Source organism: Cetorhinus maximus, chromosome 16 (genome assembly GCF_964194155.1).
Source record: "Cetorhinus maximus chromosome 16, sCetMax3.hap1.1, whole genome shotgun sequence".
Taxonomy (NCBI): Eukaryota; Metazoa; Chordata; class Chondrichthyes; order Lamniformes; family Cetorhinidae; genus Cetorhinus; species Cetorhinus maximus.
Window position 1 is genome coordinate 52,466,134 of NC_135894.1, and position 16,679 is coordinate 52,482,812.

Consider the following 16,679-nt stretch of genomic DNA (forward strand, 5'->3'; position numbering starts at 1 on the left):
AGAAGCCAGGAATAAGGTAACACTGTAACTTGAAATGTTGACTTTGAAAACCAACTCTTCTATTTCTGTCAGAGTTGTCCCTTTAATGGAAATGGATAATCAGGCAATCATGGGTTTTATTTATGATATACTAGCCAAAAAGTGTTCACTCAGTACCCGAAAAAACACAAGACCAGCAGCATTTTTTTCAAAAGCTCACTAATTCACATAATAAAAGTCAAAAGGAAAATATTTAACCAGGCAGACTGATAACCAAGTATGTACATTACCCTGTACCGACATTGGTGGTAGTTTAACAAATGAATCCAGTTTTTCCCAGGAATACGTTGGGATTGGGATAGCTTCTTCGGAACTACAAGTCAGAGTGACATCATTTCCAGCGTCAACTACTCCTTGAAGTCTGCAAAATGGGACAGTGGGTGGCACTGAAAGAAGAGATTGCAAAACATCAGCTCTGAAAAGCACAGTTAGAGCACCACTAAAATACATCTCCCACTGAAGCTAATGAGAGCACAGATACAAGCAGGCCTCATACCTCCTAGGGAAATGCTCGTGTTTATTCTGTTTCAACTCCCAAAATTTCAGTGGGAAAGGCCATAAAGCTCCTGAATTGCCATTCAACTTGGCAAACAAAATTATCAAGTTACACATTTTCTCACAATTGTCAAGTTCCAGAAATGTCCTCCCATTACATGTATCTGATGTTAGAAACAGTACTGAGCACCCCAAGTTCCATACTACTGCATAACAATACAATATTCTGTTTTTGCAGGAAGAGTGGCACAATTCATATGTGCCAGAACCTTCACAAACTCACCAATAGACTGTGCACTCAGTCACCTGTCACTTTGACTTGTACTTTTACACAATTCTTAGGTTCATTCATGGTATCACTTTGTATTAAATTCTCAAATTAGGAAGATAGCTAATACTCAAGAATCCAAGTATGGATGAAGTATTATTCTGCGATAATGCTCTCCTTCTCAATGAGGTGATTGAGTAGGGAGATTACACTAGTGTCGAAGGTGATAGCCAGTACAGAAAAGATAAATCCAGGATGTTACATCGAATAAAATTATGGGCAGAAATTTGGGGTGGGGGCAGGAACTGAGGCAGTAGGATGTGTAAATTTGCGTTGCTGGTCGGTGAGAGTTTGCCCAGCATCATCCTGCCTCCAGCTCATTTTCCAGGAGGCAGGATCGGGCAAAGAACCCACCCCCAAATAATCAGGTGGGCAGCTGAGCTAATTAAAAGGCTCATTAATGATCAGAGGCTGACTGGAAAATTCTAGCTGGCCTGCAGGCCCCGGGCAGCCTCAGGGGCGTGGCAGCTGCCTGGAGGTCACCTCCCAGTAGCAGACTGGGGGGGGAAAGAGGGGAGATGGGGAAAAGGGGGGATTGGCAGCGCTCCAGGCTGACTTTGAGGTCTCTCCCTCTCCTCCCCCCACCCCCCACTCACAATTTAGCCACAGGCCTCCCCGTTGAGTTGCTCCCCCTCCACAAAAGTGCTGAGAGGGTGCCTCAAGATGTAGGACTCCTCTCTCTCCCTTAGCTGCAACAACAGGATGTAGTTCCTTCCAAGCCAGAGGCTTCCCTATTGGCTCTGCGGCCTTGAAAAACTGCCCACTGTCCTCAATTGGACAGCAAGCATGCACACTAGCCACTAATTCAGGCAAAAGTCACTGTCAGGTGAATGATCCTGACACCATGTGAGGGTGGGAGTCAGATTTGATCTTGACATCAGGGTACTGATCCAGCGTGCAAAATCCTGCCTCATGGGCTACATTTTGCAGCTAGCATGCCAATCCTGCTGTTGGAATTAATTCTGGGTCAGGAACCCAAAAGGACAAGCGTGGGGCATCAGGATAGAGCCACGCTATTAATCCTAGAACTGGCCGTTCTGGGTGTTAGGATTTAACAATCAGGTGGATCCATCTGCAGGGGAAATACTTTTGCTTGAAAGCACTTGTCCACGGATGTGCTGAATGAAACTTATGCGCTCGTTTAAAGATAACTTTGCATATTCATTTCTCCCTCTGTGCTCTCGCCTCCTGTAATGAGGTGAACCACAGCCACAGCAGCGGTCTGGTGTGCCTCAGGCATCCTCCATTGTCCTAGGGAAAGGCCATTGCAGCATTATTAACCAGCCTTAATTGGCTTCCCACTGCTGCTGGGCAGGTTGCCAGGTTGGCTTATAAAGCCAAGGAGCCTGCATGCCTTTTTAACAGTCATCTCAACTTATCCTGCCACCTTCAAAGATTTGTGTACATAGACATCCAGGTCAGCATCCCCTTTAAAATTGTACCATGTAGCTTCTATTGTCTCTCCTTATTCTTCCTATCAATGTTATAATTTCACACTTCTCTGCATCATATGTCTGTACATTTCAACATCTTTGTTCCCTTGGAGTCTCTTACTATCCACTTCAATGTTTACTACATTTCCAAGTTCTGTGCCATCTGCAAATTTTAAATGAAGCCCGGTGTATTGAAGTCCAAGTCATTAATACAAATCAGGAACAGTGGTCTGAACATTAACCCCTGGAAGACATGACCGCAAACTTCCCTCCAGCCTTACAAACAACTGTTCATTACTACTTGCTTTCCCTTAGCCAATTTCACATTCACACAGCTATGTTTCTTTGTTTTCTTTGCGGACTACAATTTTACTGACAAATCTATCATGTGGTACTTTATTAGACGCATTTTGAAAGTCCGTCTAGAGAACATCAACTGCACAACCATCATCCATCTTCTCCATTACATCATCAAATAATTCAATTCAAATTAATCAAATGTGGTTTCTGCCATAAACCGGCTGGCTTTCATTTATTAATCCATATTTTTCCGAGGACTAATGAATTTAGTCTTGGACTAGTGTCTCTAAATGTTTCTCAACCACCAATGTTAGATTGACTGGCCTATAATTGTCAGGTTTACCATTCTCCGCTTTTTTGAAAAAGGCTGTAGCATTTGTAATCCTTCATTCCTCTCTGAAACCTAAGAGATTGGAAGCTGTGACAGTGGCTCCATGATTTCCACCCTTCCCTCAGCAAAATTGTTGTGACAGGGGTGTTGTGATGAAGAACTGGTTACCTCTGGACAAATGAGCTACATTCAGTCAAAAAGCCATTCTCATCCATATATATCTTGTGATCCTATGATATAAGGCATTATATAATATGCTGGTAAGATTTAGTGGCAGGACATCAATAGTTTACCAACCTTTATTTTCTATTGCATTGACAAGCTGTCCAATTTGGACAACACAAATCCTTCCCTTAGCATTTAATTGGACTCTCAGTTGTCTATCGACACATTCAGAGATCTAACACTTAATCCGTGTGGATCTGCTTCACTGCACCAACAACAGCATTGACAACTTCATAGCACAAATGGCACTGCAGTGGGACTGAGTGCCTCTGTCGCTAGATTAGACAATTTCTAACTCAATAGTAATAGCTACATTCCTACAACAAAATGATTGCATAATAACCATCTACAGTATCAGCTACACCTGCTGATGGAACACTTCAAGCACCATTCAGAATTGAAAGCATTTGTGAAATGCTGAGTATACTGTTGTGAACATCTAGTTCATGGTTCATGTGTTTTAGAATATACCTTTACGTTTTAGGTGTAGCTTGTAGTTTTAGGAATTAAAGTTTAACTGTAGAAAATGGGATAAATGCAACTGGTGCAATTTGAGTCTATTATCCTCCAAGGGTTGTGGCCATGTGACTTATGATCTTACCTTTCTAGCTATTAGCCTCTTAAAACAACAGGTGGGCTTACTTAGCCAACGAGCTGGAGACACGATGCCTGCAATGCTTGCAAGAATAAGGGCAGTCCAGAGAGATGTTTATGTTTTTGGAGTTAGAACTAAACTAGTTTAAAAGAATTTAGTAAACCCGGAAAGGTTGTAAAATCCAATTACTTCATCAGGTCAAAAAAAGAAATTGTAAATGAGGGATAATTAACCTAAAGATTGGTTTGAGGACAGTCCAGAGCAGGCTACAAGGTCACGGAAATGGGTGGAGGTTAGAAAGATCCTCCGGTTTCAATTTATCTGGGCATTTGCTGAGAGTTAGTAGCAGCTTGGAAACTGGTGCGTGCGGTTTTCAGCTGATCAAAAGGTAGCCAAAATAAATGGTAGTTAGCTAGGCCTGCACTGTTAAGCAGAGTAAAGAACTGGAACTAAATTCATTATTGACTGTGTGGAAAGTGGATGAGGATTAATCTCATTTTGAATTTTGTGAAGGAACAGCTGGAACATTGCCTAATTTGAAGCTAGTGGAAGAATTGGTGAGATTGCGAAATCAAGGTAAAAGTACCCAACCTTCAATATAATTCTTACCCAACATATTACTAAGTTTTAATATTAATAAATTTCACAATGTTTAAAAAATAACTAGTGGCCTGAAAAAACTCTTTTCTCCCCAAAATGGGCATTCTTAAAGTGGAAGGTGATAATTACATTATTTAGACAAACACAGGCTGATCAGAATTGTCATGATTTTAAGAATAGAATGAAAAAAAGAGAACAAAAAAAAACATGTAATCTCTCAGGATTAAAAAGCCTTTGCTTATGATCTCGAGTCATAAATAAAGGGAAGTTCACTGAAGCTCTGGCGCTTTGCAGCATGGGGTGGGAGTACAAGCTGGGATAAAATTATCAATTATTGCTGGGCAGCTCTGAGTATATGGTTAGTGGAGGCCAGAGCTCAGGAGGAGGGGAGGGAAAGATCAAACAGAATAACTGAAGCTTGTATCAAGCTCCTTTTAGCAACTAGCACCAGACAACCAAACTGTCTGTTTTATGTGAGCTCTCCAGACCCCCTCTCAATCAAGAATGGTGTCTTTCAAAAAGATGCTATAAGAGAGAGAAAAAATAATCAATTTGGAAAGGTTTACAAATGAAATCTGTGACAATGTCCTTAAATCAACAATATCACCCTCAATACAGCAAGTCTCATTCATCACAACTGCTTCATCACACTGGAGTTTAGTGTGGCAGCAACAAAATAGTGGGTGGCTTATCTTTATTTTTAGTGGCATCCTGTCTTTATTTCCCTGACGAGTTCACCTGCATAATCCACTATCAATCTGTTTACTTGAAAAAAAAATTTTTTCTTATGTTTTTGACCACATATGCAACAGTGTCTCTTTGAGCTTATTTCTTTAAGTTGAGGCACTGGGCGATTTAGCTACTACTAAGCAACATTGTCTGAAAATATTTCAACAGATCCAGCTGGTGCTTTATCACAAATATTGAGAAACAGTTTCATTAGGATAAAAGCAAAATACTGCGGATGCTGGAAATCTGAAACAAAAACAGAAAAGCTGGAAAAACTCAGCAGGTCTGACAGCATCTGCTGAGAAAATAAAGAGTTAACATTTCGAATCCGTGTAACTCTTCTTCTGAGCTAAAGAGAAGTAAAAATGTGATGAAATTTATACTGTTTAAGGGGGGGGGGGTGGAGCAGGTGAAGCTGGATAGAAGGACAGTGATAGGTGGAGGCAAAGGAGAGATTGACAGAGATGTCGTGGACAAAAAAACAAAGAGATGTTAATGACAGTGGGACTGATAAAGGAGGTGCTGATGGTGGCATTAAGGTCAGAAAGCAGGATGTGATAAAGCAGGACAAAGGTAAACACTCCAGAAAGAACAACTCCCATCACCCCCACTAGGGTCATCTGTCACTTGTTCATATTGTTCTTTCCAGAGTGCTTACCCTTGTTCTGCTATTACCACATTCTGCTTTCTGACCTTAATGCCACCATCACCTCCTTTAGCCAGTACCACTATCATTAACACCGCTTTGTTCTTTTGTCCACTTCATCTCTGGCAATCTCTCCTTTGCCTCCACTTATCGCTGGCCTTCGATCCAGCTTCACCTTCTCCAGCCCCCCCTTGAACGGTATAAATTTCAGCATATTTTCACTTCTCTTTAGCTTTGAAGAAGAGTCACACGGACTCGAAATGTTAACTCTGTTTTTTTTTCTCCACAGATGCTGTTAGACCTGCTGAGGTTTTCCAGTATTTTCTGTTTTTGTTTGTAATACAATTTCATTTCTATTTGATCATTGGCTGATGCATGCTAGTGGGGTTTGCAATGGTTCATTTGAAGAAAAACTTTGTCCAATTATACAAGCACCACGCTGATGTTCAGGGTGGAAAAAAAAAACCACAGGAACATCTTTTCAATTGCCCACTCCTCAGGAATACTCGAATAGTCTGCATCTATGAACAAACATGGTCTTCATGACACTTGTGGATGTGCAACAGTGACCCACTATGTGAGCCCAGAACCAGATTTTCAAATTTTAAGCACTGGTGGAGGATAGGAACATTAGGAGCAGAAGTAAATCATTTAGCCCCTCACATGTGCTCTACCATTCATTAGAGCCTTGTTGATCTGCCCCTCAACTCAATTTTCCCACCTTTATTCCAAATACAGGTTTCCCTTACCTAACACAAATATACCTACCTACCTCAGTCTTGAAAGCTCCAAATGTCCAAATATGCACTGCCTTTTTGGGGAGAAAGTCCCAAATTTCCAGCACCCTTTATGTAAAAAAAAAAAGTACTTCCTGATTTCACTTCTGAATGATCTACCTCTAATGTTAAGATTATGTCTGCTTTTTCTGAATTTCCCCATGGCTGAATTGGGCTGGAAAGGATCATGTACAATCTACTTGATTCCATTTTCTTGCCTAGAATTTCACACTGAATTATCTTTGTTTCGAGTATAACATGGATAATCACAGTGCCAGGGTACTATATATCACAAAAGTCAGAAGTACAGAGGAAAATATGTCGCAAGAGCACCCTCTAGTGCATTGTTTCACTCCTGCACAACTTTATAAAAGATTTTAAAAATTAAAAAATCTAAAAAAAAACCTGAATTATCTATAAATACAAATTTTTCCCCATGGTTATGTTATACCATGAAAGTGTTGTGTTTTAACATTGAAGTTTTCTGCTGTAAAAATATCACAGGTTGCACATTAATGGAAAACTAAACGTAAACACAAGAGGCCTTGAGGCAGAATGCAGCTTTATGTATAACCCTGCAATACTCATGCTAAATATGTAAATCAGGTTATAAAAGTGTCTTAACAGAAATTCATTGTTATAGACTTTAAATTAATTTTCTGCACCAATTAGTTAATCTTTTCATTTTACTTTGCGTGCAGCAAAGAAAGGTACCTGACATTATGTTTCCAAAGGGGAGGCTTTACTTTTTAGGCCATGCACTGATTTTGTATCATTTCAAATATTCATTGAATACTACCCGCTGTTTTTCATTTAAGTTTAATAGTTCATCTCAGCTTACTGCATTCAATTCGTTTCTCATTCCTCGGAGTCTGCTTTACTTATACTTAAAGCCTCAGTTACTGATTCACCCTTCCTCTCAAATCAAGTGCTGGAGAAGTGAGCAATATTTCCATTTGTGGGGATACAGGATCTTCAACTGTCAGCCAGGGCTTTAAAGCCTGCTGCCACCTTTTCTTAGCTATCCCTGCAGTGGATGTGGGCATCACTGGCGAGGCCAGCATTTATTGCCCACTCCTAATGGCCCTTGAGAAGATAGTGGTCAGCCACCTTCTTGAACTGCTGCAGTCCCATGTGGTGTAGGTACACCCATTATGCTGTTAGGGAGGGAATACTAGGATTTTGACCCAGCAACTGTAAAGCAATTATTATATATTTCCAAGTCAGGATGGTGTGTGGTTTGAAGGAACTTGCAGCTGGTGGTGTTCCCATGTGTTTGCTGAACTTATCCTTCTAGGTGGTAGAAGTTGCAGATTTGGAAGGTGCTGTTGAAGGAGCCTTGGTGAGTTGCTGCAGTGCATCTCGTGAGGGTACACGCTGCTGCTACTGTATGTTGGTGGTGAATGTTTAAGGTGGGCTTTAAAGCAAATCTTCCCAAACTGGGGTCGCAAGACAAGATTCTGGGATCGCAAGCTCTGCAGCACCAATGGCTGCCGTGGAGTTCTGACTGAATGTTAACAGCTGTGAATCCTCTTGAAGTCCCTGCTTTTTCATTAAAATAGTGGGCGTGGCCTAAAAGGCCGATGTTTGAAGCCTGATTCCTGTTACAAGAAGCCCATTGAAAAGATAGGTTTTTAAAAATATATGAAGATTAAAAACTTTGCCCCATCCCCCAGCTCTCACAGGTCTCCCATCATCGACCCTCCTACATCCCACCTAACACCCCCCCCTGCCTTTGCTTGCACTGGTGTTAGGAAATAGAGGTAAAGTAAATTATATTTGCGTTTGTGGGTGTTAGGAATGAGTTTTAAAGTTTGATTTGTATTTCTGTATTTTTGTTAAGGAAGGTCAAATAGAGTTTTAGTTTCCCTTTAAAAGGTGCTTGCATTTCTAATGAGAGTTTTACGACTGTAAGCTAAGTTAAGCAAACAAGAGTAGAAAACTCAGTGCTGTTGTCTAGCAACAGGGGTCGAGAGAAGCAGGTCCCTCCCACAGACACATACACAGAAGAGGAGAAACAGCAGTTTGATTTAGAGACCGTTGGAGTTCAGTTGGTTTTGAAAGTAGCTGCCAGGAGGGACTGGAGCAAAGGGGACAGATAGCCAGTCCCAAGTTAAAGAAAAGACCTCAAAATCCAGGGGAGTGGAACCAGGGAAAGTCCCATGCAAACCTTCTAGTCAAAGGAAGAACAGGAACCTGGAAAAGGTCCTCTTAATGAAGTTAAGAGTGAAGGGCACAGAGAAAGGCTACAAGCTTTAGATTTAAAGAGACAAAGCTGCAGAAAGCAGATTTAAAGCGAGAACAGCTTGCAAGAGGCAAGAAGGTTCAAAGAGACAACTGAAGGTCTTCAACTCTTTGCTAGGGTCATATAAAGCAGTGGTACTGTTGATAGCAGAGTCGGTAAGAGATAGTGCATGGCAGACAGCTTGAATGCATGTGGTGACCCAGGGAAGAGGAACATCAGGAGAGTTTGAAATCCTGGAGGTGAACCCTTGCAGAAGACGTCTGAGAGAAAGCATCGGTTTGGGAGAAGATTCCAAAACAAGGTCTTGAAGGTTGGAAACCCTCACGTGAAAGACAGAGTGCAGTGAGACTGGTTGGCTCACAGTGTGACAAGCTTCCGGGGGAGTTGCGGAGAGATCCATAGCATCTGGTTAAGGTGGCATCTGTCGCTTGGTTTCAGAGTATGGTGTGTCTGGCCACAGGATTCCTATTGGCTTACATGGACTGTGTACTTACAGTGAACATTACAGTAAGATAGCTTTTGCAACTAGTGTCATCCTTACAAATCTGTATACATCTATAAAAGGTATATTGTGGGTGAAGGAGTATTTGTAATATAGTTTATCTTTCCTTGCTTAATAAATGTTTTCTTTTGTTAAAAGTTCATCAGCTGACATCTATGACTCTGTTCAGTAGCTACTCTCCACATAACTAAACAAACAAATAAAAGTTAGGATCTATCAAGCTGGGCTTGTCCAGGGGGTAACCTCAGCTGGGATCATAACACTGGCCCCCCAAAACCCCAGGTCTCTCCAAAGGGTCACAGCAATTTTGAAGTCTTGAAATGGGATCCCAGTGGCAAGAAGTTTGGGAAGCACTGCCTTAAAGTTCTGATACCTATTGTTAGTTTAGCCATTCCACTGATCAATGTTTCAGATTCAGGGCTTAATGGGATGGTGGTGACTGGATTTGACCTGACTGATACTGCCATCTCCCTACACAGCAGCACGTACCAGAACTCTGGCTTCAATCCTCCCAACTCCATGCAAATGGAACACAGAAGCCAGCACCAGACTGCGCAGGATCAAGCTCCAGCGATGCAGCCAGCTCCTTGTCAGGAACAAATTGCCTCCTGAATGCTATGCATCTTTTACACAGCATGATGAGCCAACATAGTAAAACATCCCAAGGTGCTTCGTGGGACTGATAGGGATAGGTGAGACATGAGAGGATTCAAACACAATTATGAGAATTTTAAAATTGAGGCACTGGTGGACTGAGAGTCACGATAATTTTTTTAATATTCATTCATGGGATGTGGGCGTCACTGCCCAGCATTTATTGCCTATCCCTTGTCAACCACTTTGCTGTGGGTCTGGAATCACATGTAGGCAGATTTTTTTCCCTAAAGGACATGAGTGAACCAGCTGGGTTTTCATGACAATCAGCAATGGTTTCATGGTCATTATCAAACTTTTAATTCCAGACTTTTATTGAATTCTAATTTTACCTTCTGCAGTAGTGGGATTTGAACCCAGGTCCCCAGAACATTACCCTGGGTCTCTTGAATACCAGTCCAGTGACAATACCACCATGCTACCACCTCCTTATGATGAACAAATGAGATTACTACAAGTTAGGATAAAGGTAGCAGGATTTTGGACGAGCTTAAGTTCATGGGGCATGGGGGATAAGAAGCTGGCCAGGAGAGCATTAAAATAATTGAGTCTGGAGATAACAAAAGACAGATGAGGGTTTTGGCAGATGGGCCAAGACAGAGATGGAAAAGTGCAATATTACAGAAGTGGGTGTAGGCTTTGTGATGGAGAGGGTATGGAGTCAGAAACTCACTTCAGGGTCAAACGGGATATGGGAGTTGTGAACAGTCTCGTTTAGCCTGACAAGGGGCAGAATGGGATGCTAAAAGGTGGTTGGGATCGGATTTTGTGGCAGGAACCAAAGGACATAGTTTTGGTCTTCCCAATATTTAATTGGGAGAAAATTTCAGCTCATCCAGATAATCTCAAAAACAGAAACAGAGAGAGCTGGAGGTGAAGTAGAGGCAAGTGTTATTAGCATACATGTGGAACCTGATTTCAAAGTTTTCAAAGTGAAGCCTTTACTTTTTAGGGTATGCACTGGTTTTGTATCATTTCAAATATTACGGTGGCCTGTTCATAAACGGTGCAGGCAGCCGTCCTAAGGCTGCCACTGAGTTCGGTTAGCTGCAATGGACAATGTCGTCGGGGAGCAGGCCAGGCGGGAGGGCAAATTGGCGGGGCAGTCGGCCCCAAGGTTCTCTAATTAATGCCTTGCTGCCCTCCAAGGAGGTTGCAGCACGCTGGGATATCCTTGTCTCAAGGGACGGGAGGAGGAGGCCCCCCACCGACCTTGCCAAACATGCCTTGGAGGAGGTGGCATCACAGGGCAGCTCCCATGATGTAGCCTAGTTGTGAGAAGGTGGTGGTGAGCTGCCTTCTTGAACTGCTGCAGTCCATGTGGTGCAGGAACACCCACAGTGCTGTTAGGGGGCGAGTTCCAGGATTTGGACCCAGCGACAGTGAAGGAACTGCGAAACATTTCCAAGTAGAATGTTGAGTGACTTGGAGGGGAATTTCCAGGTGGTGGTGTTCCCATCTATCTGTTGTCCTTGTCTTTCTAGGTGGTAGTGGTCGTGGGTTTGGAAGGTCTTAGAGTGTGAGTGGCAAATGTGATGGAGGCAGCATCTGGGCAAGGGGGTCAGCCCTGGCTGCTCGGGGTGAGTGTAAGGCGGCTCCAGGGTCACGAATCGGATGAGCCCTGCAAGGTTTTCCTCAGGTGGAGTTGGCCAGGCTGCAATGGCAATGCAGGTACAGGGTGGACTAATCAATGCTCCTCTATCCTTTCAGGAGAAGGCAGCTCACAATAATGCAGAGCGGCTGCGGACTGGTGGAGGGCAGCCCCACCTTCTCATCATGACCAGGTATGAGCAGGAGGCACTGGAGTTGGAGAGGTGCCAAGCGGCCAGGTCAACCGGCCGCGGTGAGGCTGGGGTGCCACTGGGAGGTAAGAGTGCCATGCACTGAGGTCACAATATCTGTCAGTGCAAACTTTCCACTGTTGACTGTATATTGATTTCAGCCTCCGACATGAGTTCCCTATTGATAACGGAAGGAGGAGCGCATCCTGATCCGGGTGCCAGGTATGCACATTAACAATGTAACGACTTCAACTAATCAAATGTCCTTGATCTTCCTTTCAGCCTCACCAGAGCATGCCCGGTCTCAGGAGGCAGAGGGGCCGCCGCTGACCCCTGAGGGCGCAGAAGACATAAACACACCAGCGTCACACCCTCTCAACCAGGCAGGTACCAGAGCAGATACCAGCACCTCAGTGGGGATAAGATCATCGGCTAGTACCTCGGCGCACAGCAGTGAGGGCACTTCACACTTGCTTGAGGTGCAGGCGGAGGCAGAGTGTGCCCAGGGCGCCGACAGTTGGAGGAAGCTGGGGACCAGGAACATGCTCAGTCGGTGGCTGATGATGGGCCTCTGGAATCATCCGTGAGGCAGCAGATGCTGGACATCCAGCAGGGTGTGCGAGAGGATCTGGCGGAGATACATGAGGGAATGTGTACCATGGTCTCCGTGATGGAGGAGTCCTTGCTGAGCATGAGCAATGCAATGACCCTCATGGCCGAGCACACGGCCTCCTCCATGGAGAGAGTGGCAACTCTCATGGAGAGGCTCCTCTGGGAAATCAATCAGGGCTTCCTGGGGATGCGCTCGAACCTGCAAGCCCTCACACCGGCATTGACTTCAGGTGGTCACTGTCTGCAGGAGATAGATTGGGCACCCAGTTTCCCAGCTAGGTGCCCATCCATCAATGGTGAGCAGGGAGGTCCAAAGCGATCTGACGTTGGCGCAGGGCTGCCTGTTGTCTCTGCGGGCTGCTCTCAGGGCGCTCCGGATGAGGGCAGCAGCTCCTCCGCCCCTCTGCCAGTGACCATGGCATCCGATGAGACTGCGTCGACTGGAGAGATGCCAGCCATGCAACTGGCCACTCCCTCCCAGGCGGGGCCAGCACAGGCTCCACAGGCCAGAGGACGCTCGCCTAGGTCATCAAGGCCAACAGGACAGCAGAGTGACCAAGCTGTCTCCAATGCCGGTGCTAGTGAGGGGGGAGCACCTAAACGTAGCACCCGCAAATACAAACTTAAAGCACCTTAGGCACAACACAGGCTTATCACTTGTGTTTTTGTTTTACCCCACTTTTAAGTTAATGTTAAGTTGGTGTGATGTTCAACATCTTTTCATTTAGTTTGATTTCTGTATGCCAAGCTGCAAATCATTAAATATTTTGGTTCTCAACAAGCCTCTGGGTGCTTCATTAGTTCTGCAGGTGCAGGGTAACCCATGATGTTATGAGTGACTTGTTTGTCATTGAGCTTTATTGAAATAGCACAATAGTGCATGTTGCTGACCAGGCAAATGTTGTTCTCAGGTGTTGAGTGTGGAGCCTGCAGTCCTGGCATGTGTTGGTGGTTAGTCTTTGGTAGGCTAGCTGGAGGATAGTTGGATCAAAGCCTCCTGGTGTCCCTGCCTCCCTGGAGGTTGCCCAGGTCGGCGTCTATCCCCTCAGCATTCTCCTGAGCGTGCTTGTCTTCAGCCTCACTATTGGACTCATTGTATGCAGAGCGCAGCATGCTACCACTATCAGAGAGATGCGATCTGGGGGATACTGGAGTGCACCCCGAGAGGTTCAGGCAATGGAAGCGCATCTTGAGAAGACCGATGGCTCTCTCCACCACAGCCCTTGTGGTCTGTGGCTCCTATTGTACCACTGCTCGGCCTCTGTTCTTGGATGGTGGAGAGGCATCATGGGCCACCATTTGAGGGGATAGCCCTTGCCTCCCAGTAGCCATCCATCGAGCCGGGCTGGAGCACTGAAGAGCCCCGGCACCTGGGAGTATCTCAGTATGTACGTATCATGGGAGCTGCCTGGGTACCTTGCACAGACTTGCAGAATCTGCATCTTGTGGTCACACACTATCTGCACGTTCATGGAGTGGAATCCCTTCTTGTTGATGAAGGCACCGGGCTCACCTGCTGGCGCCTTGATGGTCGCGTTTTCAGTCAATTGCACCCTGGACGCGGGGGAACCCGACAATCACAGCAAAGCCTCTGGCTCGTTCTGCCTGACTGGCCTCGTCCGTGCGGTAGTGAATGAAAGTCAATGCACACCTGAACAAAGTGTCTGTCACCAGCTTGACACAACTGTGGACAGTTGATTGGGAGACTCCACAAAGATCACCCACCGACCCCTGGAAAATGCCGGAGGCATAGAAGTTGAGGGCAACCATGACCTTCAGCGCCACTGACATGGGGTGTCCACCCACACAGTTGGAGCTAATCTCAGGGCTGATCATCTGACAGATGAGGTCACGGTCTCCCTTGAGAGACGGAGCCTCCTTCGGCATTGCACCTCAGACATATTGAGTTGGCTGCATCGCCGCCTGTAAACCCTGACAGCAGGATAGTGGTGTCTTCTGCAGCCCCTTCCGCCTTGGACTTCATGTTGGTCCTGCGCCCCTTGTGCCTGCGCCTGTCCTCCCACAGGTGGCTCCTCTGGAGGCTGAATATGGACTCCTGGCCTCCTCCCCCTTCTGGCCGTCTCTTCCTCCTCAGAGGAGATGCCTCCAGCGGAAACCACAATCCCCATTCCCAGAGTAAGGGAAGGCTGTCTGATGCCTAGAAGGCCCCAAGTGTAATGTTCCTCCAGAGTCCTGAACTGAAGCCTGTTATTTCTGTCAAAGCAGCTCTGAAGTGAAATGAAGTTGTCCTGTTCACACAAGCAAGCAGCAGTAAGTAATAAACTAAAGTACTGACAACTCGCATTAGCGAGCCCACTCACCCCTCTTATCCTGCCTGTGAATGAGGTTTATACAAATGTCTCCTACCCGCCTGCCCGTTGCGCCTGTGCGACGTCCTGAAAATTGCATGGGCTGTGCAAAATCGTTGTCAATTGATGCCTCAAGGTCCTTAACTGGCCTGTTAATTAATGGTGGGCGCGTCGCCGAACTCAGTGTGCCCGCCTTCCAAAATATCGCGATGGCGTGCAGTGACGTCGGGACGCATGCCTGATGTCATCGTGCGTCATTTTACGAGCATGCATGTTGGGCCCGCCCCCGCATGCCAACTGTGAAATTCTGCCCCAAGAAACGAAGCAACCAACTTAAATTCAGCAGGCTACCACAAACAGCAATGAGATAAATGACCAGATGTTTTCTTTTTTTAAACAAGTGATGTTGTTTGAGAAAATGGGATTGCTGAATTTACGTTTGAGTCCCAGATGGTAAATACATAAGATTATTTCTCAGGGTGCTCTAATCAGTCCCTTCATTTTCCAGAGAAATTGTGAATGACAACTGAAAAGTATGGGAAAAAAACCCATGAATTATAAGGACATCATTCTTTAAAATTCGAACACATTGCTTGTTGGTTGTAATTGCATTTGGTTCAAAGCAATAATGGTCTCTTATCTACTAATGCCAAAGTTAAATTACACATTAAAATGGATCTCTGATTACTTCGCAATTGGAAAGTATGTAAGCGTCTACGCATCCATCAAAACTGCTGAAGCATCAGAGAAGTTATAACTAGGTCTTTGAAGTTGCATACATTCATATCTTTTAAACCAACTGTGCCAGTTATCAATGTATTTCCCCCATAAGTCATTTCTGACCAAGAGACACCTAGCAATTACTACCTTCTATTTTGAAATTTCGTTAAGAGAGAGCGGCTGCCATTTTAACCATAGCCAACTTAAGCAACACATAAAATAACAGGACAAATTCCCATTTTTGTCCCAAGACGCTGAATTCCTCTTTTGTGGTGATGTCATGGTAGAGCAAGATTTCTACTTATTTAGTTACTTATTTGGCAAATAAAAATACCCAGAGTCAGGCAACAGCCTCTTCATTTACTGAGTTTATTTTTTTCTGAGTTGGGGATCATCTGGCATGCAGGACCAAGATGGAGTGTGTCAGTGTCAGCTAGAAACGAGGATACTGCGGCGCCAGAACAGGTGGCGAAAGATAAAGGAGTACAAGGGCCCTGGGCAAACTTTGAGAGAGAGAAGGCTTTTACTAGGCTCCGGCCCTCTATTTACGAAATCAGAACCATTACTATCATCCACAGGTCTACTGCCCTGTTCCGCCAGGTGGTCCCATGTAGTGATGAGAGGCAGTCAACAAGAAAATCCACCAGGAATGCGAGTCCTTCATACCCATCAGTATTTAAATACAGAAGATAGGGAAAGGTGGCCAGCAGTTATACCTCCGAGGACAGGCCATGGGGAGTCTAGCTTGAGGCCAAAATGCAACATAGGCCTGCTTGCCCAATTTTGCTCCCTTTTCTGCCACGATTCCATCCACTTTGGCACAAGATAATGGATGGAAAACCAGTCCCAACTATTTAATCTTGTTTGCCGCATTCTTCACTTTTGCTTGTCATCTTTTATATTCCATAGACACAGGAGTCACCATGTTACATAAAGTACAGCTTTAGTTCCAGTATTTGAAATATGACAATGCTTAGATTACAAAATATAAAGTGGGAATTCAACAACACCTTGACAAACATTACATTATAAATGCACTGTTGAGTGAAACCGATAAAACAATGTTACACAGCTGAATTTGAATGCAATTTTGTAGTGTGGATTGATTGAAAGTGAAAATAGGATTGAAAATAGTAGTCTTAATTTGATTTATAACCCTTAAGAGCCAATCTAGAAAATAAACTTTCAAGCTCTCTATATAGCTTCAATTTGACCATTGATTCTGTCGTTGAAGGACCTGGAAATCTGCAGCTTTTCATTTCTTTGGAATATTGAGAAACTGTAATAGAGTTGATCAATTGACATCAAGGTAAGTCATACTGTAGTATGAGCAGCTTCAAGATAACTGGGAGACAATGA

The 16,679-nt window shown here is 44.5% G+C and overlaps 1 protein-coding gene across 2 annotated transcripts in view; it reads right to left on the minus strand.

The window, feature by feature from the left end:
- igsf11 (immunoglobulin superfamily member 11) overlaps positions 1 to 16,679 on the minus strand; it is a 197,655-nt gene that overhangs the window by 19,348 nt on the left and 161,628 nt on the right. The window contains exon 4 of one of the 2 annotated variants that reach the window (XM_078559817.1): positions 270 to 425. The exons of the other annotated variant lie outside the window; for it this stretch is intronic. Within the exon in view, the coding sequence (XP_078415943.1) occupies positions 270 to 425 (156 nt within the window). The remainder of the gene's footprint in view (positions 1 to 269; positions 426 to 16,679) is intronic. 2 annotated transcript variants of the gene reach the window in all.